This window comes from Chaetodon trifascialis, chromosome 15 (assembly GCF_039877785.1).
Source record: "Chaetodon trifascialis isolate fChaTrf1 chromosome 15, fChaTrf1.hap1, whole genome shotgun sequence".
NCBI lineage: Eukaryota > Metazoa > Chordata > Actinopteri > Chaetodontiformes > Chaetodontidae > Chaetodon > Chaetodon trifascialis.
In genome coordinates, this window is record NC_092070.1 from 25,206,211 (window position 1) to 25,218,150 (window position 11,940).

At 48.9% G+C, this 11,940-nt stretch overlaps 2 protein-coding genes across 4 annotated transcripts; one reads left to right on the plus strand and one right to left on the minus strand.

Annotated features, from left to right (window-relative positions):
* Nucleotides 1-1,419: 1,419 nt before the first annotated feature.
* mettl23 (methyltransferase 23, arginine) lies at nucleotides 1,420-6,909 on the minus strand. 3 transcript variants are annotated; one of them, XM_070980336.1, is made up of 6 exons: nucleotides 3,900-4,148; nucleotides 3,148-3,252; nucleotides 2,830-3,067; nucleotides 2,393-2,477; nucleotides 2,080-2,268; nucleotides 1,420-1,463 (listed from the first exon to the last, which is right to left on the minus strand). In XM_070980336.1, exons 1-5 carry the CDS (start codon nucleotides 3,999-4,001, stop codon nucleotides 2,097-2,099), a joined length of 702 nt encoding a protein of 233 aa, XP_070836437.1. In that variant the 5' UTR covers nucleotides 4,002-4,148; the 3' UTR covers nucleotides 1,420-1,463; nucleotides 2,080-2,096. The 3 variants fall into 3 exon arrangements, with proteins under 3 accessions (XP_070836437.1, XP_070836438.1, XP_070836436.1); XM_070980337.1 differs by lacking the exons at nucleotides 1,420-1,463; nucleotides 3,900-4,148 and adding exons at nucleotides 1,736-2,042; nucleotides 6,818-6,909; XM_070980335.1 differs by lacking the exon at nucleotides 1,420-1,463 and adding an exon at nucleotides 1,736-2,042.
* On the plus strand, nucleotides 4,309-11,703 carry jmjd6 (jumonji domain containing 6, arginine demethylase and lysine hydroxylase). Its single transcript, XM_070980305.1, has 7 exons — nucleotides 4,309-4,501; nucleotides 4,627-4,770; nucleotides 6,246-6,634; nucleotides 6,839-7,125; nucleotides 8,135-8,270; nucleotides 8,499-8,634; nucleotides 9,047-11,703. Exons 2-7 carry the CDS (start codon nucleotides 4,642-4,644, stop codon nucleotides 9,176-9,178), a joined length of 1,209 nt encoding a protein of 402 aa, XP_070836406.1. The 5' UTR covers nucleotides 4,309-4,501; nucleotides 4,627-4,641; the 3' UTR covers nucleotides 9,179-11,703.
* Nucleotides 11,704-11,940: the final 237 nt, after the last annotated feature.

Sequence of the window (11,940 nt, forward strand, 5' to 3'; positions counted from 1 at the left end):
GTTGTATTTGGTCTGCCGCGCTTTGTCGCTCTGGAGAAATTCAGCTCTGATGCTGGACAGGTTGTCCATCGCCTCCTTGAGCCTGAGAGAGAGAGAGTCTCTGTCCTCCTTGAGAGCCTGGTTCTCCTTGTCTCTCAGGTGGAGCTCGTGCTCCACCCGGTTCACCGTCATCTGCAGTTCGTTCTGCAGCATGGCGCTCTTCTGGCTCTCCAGCTTCAACTTCAACTTCAGCAGCTCGGTGCTTTGGTCTGGGACGTTGTCCACCTGCTGTGTCTGGGACTGGAGACGTTTGTTGAGGGAACAGATCTGAGACTCGTAGTCTGCGATGGTGTCGTAGTTCTTCTGGTGTTCAGCTTTGAACTCCCTCTCTCTGAGCTCCAGAAGTCCTTCCAGTCTGCTTACTCTCAGTTTGAGGTCGTGCACCCTGTGGCAGAGCATCTGTCTCTCGCCCGTCCATGCAGCCTTTTCCTGCGTCTGCGGGAAAGGGTTGTTTTTCAGCTCATGGTTGGCGCGCTGGGACATGTGAGGTTTGCGCTGGTGACGGCTGTTTCCTGGGTTTCTTTGGGCCATTGAACAGTCTGTTGTGGATGTTGCTGGTCTGTACTGGTCTGTTGAGAATGGTACTGGTCTGTACTGGTCTGCTGTAGATGGTGCTGGTCTGTTGTAGACGGTGCTGGTCTGTACTGGTCTGCTGTAGATGGTGCTGGTCTGTTGTAGACTGTAGCTGTCCTTGTAGATCTCTGTAGTGAATCGTACGTGACTGTGATACACAACACAATAATGCCAATGTCTCTCAGTGGATCTGATGAACTGAGTGGAGAACAGTCAGACAGCTCATTTATAGAATCCCTCATCAAAGCACAGAGGTTCCATTCTGTTGGCTTTGATCTTTAAAGGCAACTTTGAAAAAAAACAAACAGCTTTTTTCTTTTATTTTAAACATCTTTATTGACACCAATGTTTGTTTGCTTTTTTTAAATATCTTGATTAAAAATATAATTTTTTTTTTTTCAAATATCTTTACATGTTTTTAATTATTTACACTCCAACATGAAGCATGAACAAAGTGCTCTGTATAAAGAATGTTATCAACTGAAAACTACGGTGGCCCTGAGGGTCAAAACGCAGCATTTCAGATTCCAGAAAAGGAGGGACAGCGCTTGTTTGTGATTGGACAGAAGTCTCGTCTCTGTCTGTTTCAGTGTTTTACACTTGAACTCATCATGAGGCGTTCAGGTTCAGACTAACACAAAGCTTCTTTCAGACCTCTGCTCTGACCGTCAGCTCAAAGTGTGCAGATGTGTGACAGATGTTGCTCCTGTGAAGAAGAACCGTCGGCACCTTTTCTCCCGTCTGACTGGTTCCTCCTGCAGCTGCAGGCTGTGAAGTCTGGATCCACCAGCAGGAGGCAGCAGCGCTCAGAGGACATCAGGATGAGATCAGACAGCTGCTTCATCCTGAACGTCTGCAGATAAAAGACAAACTGCAGAAACTTCATTAACTGAGAGGACTGTCGGGGTCCACCACGCAAAGACTCAGGGGCACATCAGTGAGCGCCACTGTTCCTTCATCTCCATGAACACACACACACACACACACACACACACACACACACACACACACACACACACACACACACACACACACACACACACACACACACACACACACACACACACACACACACACTACAGCATCACGTGGATTCATCCGCTGCTGAAAATAGTCCCCACAGATGCTCTATTTCCTCCAGTTTCCTTTAGGGAATTCTTATCTGAACAGGTGTCTCAGAGACTGAGCAGGTGTTTAATGAAGTGCTGCCCTCTGGTGGTGACAGCAGAAACTACACAGCTCATCTCTGACGGCTCAGTGAAGCTCCAGCAGAGGAATCAAAGCGCTGCTCGCTGTTGTGTCATCCTGCCGGACACAAACAGCACAAACAGCAGGAATAAACAGAGACGACGTTGGACCTGAAAATTTCTGTCAGGAGAGTTTCAGCAGAAAAGTGGAGAAGAGGAGTGAAGGTTAAACACTGTGTGGAGGTTTGTCTCACTTTTTCTGACGCCTGGTGTCAAACAGGCCAGCGTCTTCGCCCGTCACCGTCCTCCCTCGTCCGTCTTCAGCGTGATGATCATCATGAGGACGCTGTGGCTGCCGGGCAGGTTCGATCCAGCCAGCTCCGCTTTATCAGCGTCGAACGTTTCCAGCTGAACGTCGACGCAGCTCAGCTCCCACCTGTGCAGCAGAGCTTCGATCGACCAATCAGCACTGAAACACAGAGAGGAGGAAGAGGAGGGTTCGGGCTGAAGCCAGAGGTCACATGACAGCCGTCGAGCGGTTCAGTCCAGTGGCGGGCCAGTTAAAACGTGTTGATGTGTCAGTCATACTGAACCTCCTCTCCTGGTACGTCGTCCAGAACTGAGCTCGGGGGTTTTTCCTCAGAAGAAAAGCAACAGTCACCAGGACGTCCTCAAAATCTGAAACAGGGTCAAAGGTTCAAACGCTCATTTTGACTCCTGTACGACATGGCCAAAAGTATGTGGACGCATTTTGTCTGCGTGTGTGTTTGCATAACGAGTGCATCTTGAGGTGAGTCGGGCCTGTAACAATGATGCAACAACCATCATTACCATCCTCATCCTCATGAAGAGCCTCCTCTCGGCTGGTTTCAGTCTGTCCTCCGCCTGCTGCAGAGCGTCCCTGAGGTCCAGCACTGATTCTGGGTGATCAGGTTTGGACATCCATTGGGACGTCCACATACTTTTGGCCATGTGCAGTTTGTCAGGCCCGTACATCAAATGTTAGCAGTGTTGTTCTGTAGGAACCGACCTTGCGGCTCGTAGAAAACATCTGAGCCCAGGATGACGTCCAGCTCAGGAAGCAGAGCGAGGTCCGGGGAGACCTCCCCCCAGGTGAGACCCAGCGTCACCACATCACGGAGGCCGTTAGCTTCACAGCTGCGTCTGCAGTTCTCCAGACACAGCGGCGTCTTCGCGCTGTCTGACAGGATCACCTGTGCGCCGCACCTCGCCGCCACCACACCTGGCAGACTCACACCTGCACCGAGCTGCGGAGAGACACGTCACAACGTCCACAACTGTCCAACAAGACAAGTCTGTCCTAGAAGTCAAGTGTGCTTCCTCTCACCTCCAGCACTGTCTTGTGTCTCAGCTCTTGTCTTCGTGTCCACAGATACTGAGCCAGCACCACGGCGCAGGGCCACACATACATCCCATACTGAGGGTCCAGGACCTGAAGGTCAGACTGCAGGTGAGTCACAGCACAGCGACAGATGCAAACATTTCACATCACACATGTACCAGATCAGTTCAACACATTTTTAACTGTTAGAGTCTCCTAAAGATCTACAGCATCTACATCCTCCACCAGGCAGCACATTTCCATCAATCTGGACTTTCTGAGTCGGTTTTGTGGCTCCAAACTGGAATCTGACTGGTGGACGAGTGGAGGGAATCCAGTTCTATTAGTCCACATTTTATTTGAACATTTGTTCTGGATGTTTGCCGAATTACAGAGAGGAGTCTCACCTGTCCAGGTAACTGTTCTCGTTGTTTTAGCGCGTACAAATCACGCGTTTACATTCATTCATTTAACCTCTTCACCACAGGCTAATGATTAGGGGACCAGTTATCTGTGTCCTTGAACACATCTCAGAGTACTGGATGATGCCGAACTGAGGGAAGGACTCTCACGTATCGTTCAAAGCCTCGACACGTTCCTCTAACGGAACATTTATATTCACATTACCTTAAAATCACATTTCACATTGATTCAACACAAACGACACGAAGACCGCGAGTCCACAAGCTGACGTCAGTTTCCTGTAAACTGCTGTAGCTGTAGTTTAATACTGAAGCCAGTTAGAAAGTCAAACTGACCTCAGGTATGGACACACAAAGCGACTCGTGTGGGGTTTTCGTGCTTTCTTCAAACGTGAAAACTTTAACTACGCTAGCTGCTTCCGGTCCACCGCTGTCCATTGTCCGGATTAATATCCTCTAAAACTACATAATTACATCACCATTTATATCCTGACTCTTTATCTTCTGATTAGAGATTTAATTAGCCAATTGTTTGTATACTTATACTGACATTACGGCACTAGAGCCACGCTGATGTCTACTTCCGCATCGACCGCAACACAACACAAGAAGGTCACTTTAATAGCCAATCAAATCCACGTAAATGCCTGGCGGGAAGGCTCTTTCTGCATTTCATCCAATCAGCGTTTTGCATTTTCCGACGCTGTGGCCAATGAGTTTCTGTTCCAGCTGTGGGGGCGGGGCTATATGATGTCAATCAGTTGCCTGAGTATATTGTGTCGCCTGTCAGCCATCTAGCTAGCTTCTTTTGTTAGCTGGTTATCAAACTATCGAACAGGCAGGTTTTAAAAGACTTATCATATTTGTAGTTATCGATCTGAGGACGTGTTTAACATATTCTCCGATTAGTGGTTTTGTGGTCGAAACAAATAAAGAAGGTGAGACTGTCAGAAGAGCGCAGGTAGCCGGGTATCAGTGCAGGCTAGTGAATGTGTGTCTGTAGTGGCTACAGGTTAGCTCGATAGCTAGCTGAGCAGCGATAACACACGTTTTCTCTTTAAAGCCACCAGGAGGAGGAATGAACCATAAGAGTAAGAAGAGGATTAAAGAGGCGAAACGGAGCGCCAGACCCGAACTGAAGGATTCATTAGACTGGATAAAACACGGCTATCACGAGACTTTCGACCTGTCACACCTCACCGTAAAGGTAACTGTCAAAGTAGCATTGGAAGCTAAGCTAACATTAGCTAGCCGCAGCTCACTGTAGGAGTGCGGTTTGTCACGTAGACACCGAACGCTGCACGAGCCGGTGTTTCACCAAAGAATCTGACCGATCAGGATCGGTGACGTGATCGATCTCATTTCATGCTGACACCTTTTGACCTACTTTATCACGTAATATTGAGTCTGCCATGGTGAGAGTGGGATTTACCCTTAAACAACCTTAAACAAAGGTGGAATAATAATACAAGTCATTTGTACGATGTACTATATGCTTACATTTATGGAGATATCTTTTGATTCAGCATCTACGTTTCACATTAACTGAACACTGTATGCACTGATATATATATATATATATCTATATATATATCTATCTATATATATATATATCTATATATATATAGATATATATATATAACATTTAATAACAGCATAATAAATATATGATTAGACCTTAAGTGTTCAACAAAAGTATGAAGTAAAATAAACTGTGCAGGCCACAAAGACAGTGAGACATTATATATAATGTCCTGTTTGTTTTGCAAAGTATTTGTAAACAAAATGAATTTATGTCTGTTTTTAGGAGGACACAGTATTCAAGTACAAAGTAAAGCAAAAAAAGTAATTCTACTCTTTAGTAAATTAACTGCTGTTCTGAAGTCAGTCAAATAGCTGTTATAACATGTAAACATGAGGGATCAGCTGATCTCTATGAGCAAACCAGTCTGTGTGTTGCAACCAGATGTAATTTAATTCATTTAATCTCCACTTTGTAGATGTCATACCTGCTGTAGGCTAAGTTGTAAGGACAGGTTCACAGTTTCTCAGTGCAAGTCAAAGGGATGGAAGAGAATGAGGAAATAGTCAGATCAGGTAGAGATCATCCAAAATGAGTCTTTTCAGAGCAAAGAAGGCTGTTTTAGTTCCCATTGCTCGAATTGAAACTGGAGTGATGTTATGTCCAGTACGAGCAGTCTGGGTTAGGGTTGGATCAATCCTTGATCTGTGTGTGCACACAGTGTGTGTGCTGCTGCCCTGCTGCTGTGGTGTGATGCTGGTCTGCCACAGTGTGTGTGCGAGTGCCTTCAGGCTGCCAAAGAAGAGTTTAAAACAAAGAAAAATGCCGTTCGTGCAGGGCTGGCCTGCATTCCTCAACACAGGACTGTGTTTTTAGACCCGTCCCTTCTGCTTCGGGTCCTGAGCTCAGCCCGTTTGTGCCTCTTTTAGTTCGTCGTTTCAGATGGAAGATGAACCCAGAACGTCTTTTAACAGTAATGAACAGCTGTTCTGAAGCTGTCGCTTCATTTCTTAATCCAAACAGAATCTTTGTTCAGAGATCAGGAAACAGCTCAAGAAACAGGTTAAAACCTCTCAGTGTGTCATGGACAGAGGAGCCTGAGGATGCTGGAAAGGCCTGTTGAACTGTGTAACACTGAGCTGATATGTGCTGTGCTGCAGGACAACGTTGAGCGTGTGGACACCCTCCATCTCAGTCCTGAGGAGTTCATCCGGCGCTTCGAGCGGCCCTACAAGCCTGTGGTCCTGCTGAACTGCCAGGAGAGCTGGCCCGCTCGCGAGAAATGGACCCTGGAGCGCCTCAAACGCAAATACCGCAACCAGAAATTCAAGTGCGGGGAGGACAACGACGGATACTCAGTGAAGATGAAGATGAAGTACTACGTGGAGTACCTGGAGACCACGAGGGACGATAGCCCGCTCTACATCTTTGACAGCAGCTACGGTGAACACGCCAAACGCCGGAAGCTGCTGGAGGACTACGAGGTGCCCTTCTTCTTCAGGGACGACCTCTTCCAGTTTGCAGGAGAGAAGCGCAGACCGCCGTACAGGTTTGATCTTTGTTCCGCCATCCAGCTGCTTAAAGGTGCCCTTTAGAGTTCTAGTAGCGCGATGGAAGAACGCTCAGTCTGTCCTGCAGCTCGTCCAGCTCAGCACGTTTGTAGCTGTGATGACTCTTTGAGATTCGCCTTCTTCATCGCTGTCTGTCAGTGACCGGTGATGTCATGACTCACCTGTTTCTCGTCTCCTCGCAGGTGGTTTGTAATGGGCCCGGCCCGATCCGGCACCGGCATCCACATCGACCCGCTGGGCACCAGCGCCTGGAACGCCCTGGTTCAAGGACACAAGAGGTGGTGTCTGTTCCCCACGAACACGCCCCGTGAGCTCATCAAGGTGACCAGAGAGGACGGAGGTAACCAGCAGGACGAGGCTATCACCTGGTTCAACGTGGTTTATCCCCGAACGCAGCAGCCCAACTGGCCTCCAGAGTTCACGCCGCTGGAGATCCTTCAAAGACCCGGAGAGACCGTTTTTGTTCCAGGCCAGTGAAGAAACATCCTTTTCTGAATCTCAATTATCCTCCGTCAGATTTTCAACTGTTATCTGATTGTTTCATCCTGTTGTGACAGAATTGAGCTAAATGTTGATGAAATGTGTATCAGGCCTGTTGAACAAGCACCTGCAGCTAAATGTGACACACCTTATCGTTCATACTGACGGTCCTGATTCAGAACTAACAAATCTGCTCTGATATGAGTGATTGATTAACTGGAACTGCTGAAACTGACTTGAGATCAGCCAGAGAGGAGACGTCTCACTCTGTTGAAGTACAGACACAGTTTGTTACAGACAGCAGAGGTCTGTCTGTGAGCACCTGTCTGTCTTCCAGGTGTGATGACAGTTCACACACGTGTGTGTATCAGCAGTGAAGCCGGTGTGACCTACATTCAGCTAATGCTAACAGAGCTGACAGCGATGAGGCTGGATTAAACCCAGGATTTAGACCTCACCTGTCTGACTGTAGATTTAACCACAGACACAACAGTGACCTCCACAGGAGGCTGTGACTGTCTGTTATCATTTGACCCAGACAGGCGGACGTCATCTCTTTAAACCATAAAATCTCGAAACAGTCATCAAACGCTTACTCGCAGAGAGACGCCGTCCTGCAGGAGTCTCATTCAGACCGTTGTCCCAGTGACGGACGAACCCTGTCTGCACTGCGCAGACAGCAGTCGCTCCTGTCTGCGCAGTGCAGACAGGAGCGACAGGTTGTCGAAGCAGCCGATGACATTGTGTACACAGAGACTGTAGACGGCCTTTAGTTGGACACTCAGACCTTCAGCGAGCTTTATTCTGAATAACCTCGTCTCTCTTCAGCAGTATCTTGATTTCAGACACTGAAATCTTTCCTCCAGTGGCGTGGGACTAAGTCCAGGACTCTGTCTCGTCCCTCTGATGGGGTCTTTTCATATGTTGAGTTTTACAAATATGTTAGCACCAGAGAAGAACAACATTCATAACAGCTCTGTCCCACTGCGTGTCTGCAGGCGGCTGGTGGCACGTTGTCCTCAACCTGGACACCACAATCGCCGTCACTCAGAACTTCGCCAGCACGACCAACTTCCCCATTGTGTGGCACAAAACCGTCCGAGGACGACCCAAGCTCTCCAGGAAGTGGTACCGGTAAGCCTTCAACGCATCGCAGCGCGCCAGAGATTAGACTGATCCCATGACCTGCTCAGACAGACACGGAAACACTAAAGTGTCAGGGCCGTGGCCTCAGTAAACAGTTTGTGTGTGTGTGTGTGTGTGTGTGTGTGTGTGTGTGTGTGTGTGTGTGTGTGTGTGTGTGTGTGTGTGTGTGTGTGTGTGTGTGTGTGTGTGTGTGTGTGCGTGCTCTGGTGGTTTCAGGGTCTTGAAGCAGGAGAGACCTGATCTGGCAGCTCTGGCCGACAAAGTGGACCTTCAGGAGTCGACGGGCATCGCCTCAGACAGCTCCAGCGACTCGTCATCGTCCTCCTCCAGCTCCTCCGACTCCGACTCTGATGTATGTGCTCAGACACACACACACACACACACACACACACACACACACACACACACACACACACACACACACACACACACACACACACCACATCACGATGGATCAATTCTTCGTTTCAAACAGTGAGTTATCAGACAGTGATACAATCATGTGCCTTTGAGAAAAGGCCTGAATCCACGCTGTGAATTTCTGCTCATGAGCTGAAGCCAATCGGTGGATCCAGTCTGTTTCCGTAGAAACGAGTTTATTTTCAGAAGTGAATGAACTCATTTAAGAAAAGCGACAGGAGACGATGTGAAGAAACGTTTCCGCAGCTTGTTTTCACATGGCGTCACTCGTTTGTTTAGGCGTGAAGATGTGAGCTCCGTCACGTTACACACGTGTAACACGTCTGTCCGCTGTGTCCCTGCAGGCAGAGTCGGGCTCCGAGGACGATGCCATGTCTCACCGCAGGAAGAAGAGACGGACCTGCGGCATGACGGCCAACGGAGACACCAGCAGCCAGGACGACTGCGTCAGCAAGGAGAGGAGCTCGTCCCGGTGACCTCCGGTCTCCGCCTGGCCTCCACGCCTCCGCTCGCCACCACGCAGCAGCATTACGGCCGCTTCTAGTCTAGTTTAGGTAAATGTGAGGCTGTCTTTAGAGACAACATGGCCGCCGCTAGGGGCGAGTCGAAGGCTGAGGAGGAGGAGCCCCGGAGGCGTGGGCCTGCCGGAGACCTGCTACCACTGTGCTTTTTCAACACCAGTCGATATCTGTCTGCTTCTGTCATGAGGATGAGGATGAGGATGAGGAGGGACGTCTGAGGAGAAGAAAAAACCAGTAACAGACTGGGGAGGGCTCTGGGGAGGAGGGGGATACTGGGAACTCACCATGGGCTTTAAAAGTCTCTGAGCTGCTTTCTGATGTGATGTGAGCTTGTTGATGAGCGGAGGGGTGGGAGTGTTTTTGAAAGGCGTGACCACCAGTGGAGACGAACACGCCACCAGACACGTTCATGGACAGGAAGCCGTGTAGAACACCTGGAACACCTGGACCTCCAGTTTCACAGGTGACAGCAGCAACATCCACGTCTGGATCATCACAGTTTGACGGGCGGTCGCTGCAGAGCGACAGATAAAGGCTAACCTGCTAGTGCTAATCAGCCACTACACCTGTCCGAGCTTCTGGACCGTGTCCTCCCCCCAACATTTTACTGACGAGGGGAAAGCTCGCCGGCGTTAGTTGGCTCGCTAATGCACAGTGAGTTTATTAAAAGACGTGTTTGTGTTGGACGCTGTCCTGACTGTAAACCCTCAGTCCTGTCTTACACTGACCGTCCCACAGCATGCACACGGCCCTCTAACAGTCCCATCATGCACTGCTCTGCACTTCATCAATGAATGAGAAACTTCAGACGCCATTTTGGACTCCGTCCCCTACGAAGGACAGCTGTGTGAGGACAGCTCCTTAATACAAAAAGTGGATTCACCCAGAAAATATCATGAACTCGCTGCGTGGACACACGAGGAACTGTTGGACACGTGTCTGTCCGTGTCCTCGGGTGTCTGTCTGTCTGTGTGGAGGCTGATCTGTTCTGATATGAAACTGGAGGCCTCGGTCTTCATCTGTGTGTCCACACGTTGGTCCTGCGTGAATGTCCCTCTGGTGGTGCGTCTCCTCCACCTGCTGGTTTAAAGTGTCAGCAGCCTTAATGGAACCGAGCAGTGAAGGCAGCACACACGCCAAAGCTTTCAAAGGTGTGCTGCCTGCTGTTGGTGCTTCTGCGCTTGGGTGGAGGTGATGGGTGGAGGCGGTGGAGATGATGGGTGGAGGTGGAAGCAGCGTTTCTGCCGTGTCGATGTTCTGCCTGCTTTGTGCCGTGTGCTGCGACTTGCTAACGTTGAGTCACTTTGTTGATGATTTGTTGATTTGTTGTTCGATGGTGGCGGCGTTCTCCAGGATGGAGGAGCTGACGGAGCTGACGGAGCGCGATGATTTTATGATTTTATGAGCATTGTTCAGGTTCTGGATCTCGTCGAGTAACAGCTGATCTTTCAGAAGCTTCTGTGATTCGAGCTTCTTTCGAGTTGCCGTGACGATGAGTCACCGATGATTTACTGTCGCTGAGCTGCTTCAACCAATCGAGACGCATTGATGATTCATCATTGATCAGAGCTGAAGCTTGAGACGATGAATCGATTAGTCGACCCAGAGGAAATTCATCTGCAGCAGTTTGATTAAATGTTGTTTTAGTCCTTTGAAGTCTCGTCCAGCCTCTTCAGTGTGACGCTGTCTTCTCGTCCTTTGACGGAAAACTGAGTCTCTTTAGCTTTTCGGTCTGTCGGTCGAACAAAACGAGACGTTTGAAGACGTTAACGCTGATGATTTGATAGAATGTCCTCCTGTTTGAGGAAAAAAAACAGACAAACAGGATTCGAGATGAAACCTGAGGTCTGCAGAACGTCCACTGTCTGTCTCTGAGAGGGCCAATGGTACAAATCTGAATCAAGCAAAGCAGCAGGAACAGAGACGCCTGGAAGACGTCCACGTTCAGTAACACGTCTGAGTCTTTGAGCTCATCGATGATGAAATCAGCTGAAAGCAGAATGACCTGCTGCGTCTCTGTCCCACCAACAGTCCAGAGAGCCAAAGAGTTTGACTTCACTGAGATCTGAACCCGCTGCTGATGAGTCCTCTGTGGGTCCTCGACTCGTCCTTTGAATCAGCTGAAGGTCTGCAGACGTCGTCCGTCGCTCTTTATCTGTGCAGCTCGTGGAAATCTGTGGCTTTAGACTAAAGTGCCTACAAAGAAGAAGTGTTTGTGGTTGGCGTGCCGCCGGTGTGACCGCCTGTGTTTTTACCTGTGATTGAACTCAATGAAAGGCGCCATGTTGGTGTGTGAGGTGGGTCACATGGTGCCTTCCATCCGCCTCTCAGTCAACGGTGTCCTCCTGGGACGAGCTGTGGGACGGATGCTGATGCTGAATGTCGTCTCCGGGTTTGGGGTGGATGAAGTGAATCTGAGAAGACGGATCCTGATGTGATGGATTTCGATTTGTTCGTCAATAAAATCTTTTCTATGACTTAAAACCTGTTTGTCTGGTCGAGCCTTTTTAACTGAAAGCAGACGAGAGCGTTGAGAAGAGACGAACGAATAAACTCAGTTTACTGTGTCAGAAAGCAAAAGCATCACATCATCATGTCTGAGGGGCTGAAGGCAGAAAACGTTTAGTGTTTTTCTTCAAAAAACGAATAATTATCATATAAGAATAATTCTGTACTAAGCCTGCTGTCGCACTGTGGAAGCCAGGAATGAGAAATTC

What these genes read in the sequence shown, in the direction of transcription:
- mettl23 (XM_070980336.1), bottom strand. Translation starts at nt 4,001, where the DNA reads ATGGACAGCGGTGGACCGGAAGCAGCTAGCGTAGTTAAAGTTTTCACG. An exon ending in TGTTTTCTACGAGCCGCAAG is followed by an intron (nt 2,478 to 2,829) that starts GTCGGTTCCTAC and finishes ACCCTGTTTCAG; the next exon opens with ATTTTGAGGACGTCCTGGTG. An exon ending in ACGACGTACCAGGAGAGGAG is followed by an intron (nt 2,269 to 2,392) that starts GTTCAGTATGAC and finishes TCTGTGTTTCAG; the next exon opens with TGCTGATTGGTCGATCGAAG.
- jmjd6 (XM_070980305.1), top strand. Translation starts at nt 4,642, where the DNA reads ATGAACCATAAGAGTAAGAAGAGGATTAAAGAGGCGAAACGGAGCGCC. An exon ending in AAGCGCAGACCGCCGTACAG is followed by an intron (nt 6,635 to 6,838) that starts GTTTGATCTTTG and finishes GTCTCCTCGCAG; the next exon opens with GTGGTTTGTAATGGGCCCGG. An exon ending in AGAGACCGTTTTTGTTCCAG is followed by an intron (nt 7,126 to 8,134) that starts GCCAGTGAAGAA and finishes GCGTGTCTGCAG; the next exon opens with GCGGCTGGTGGCACGTTGTC.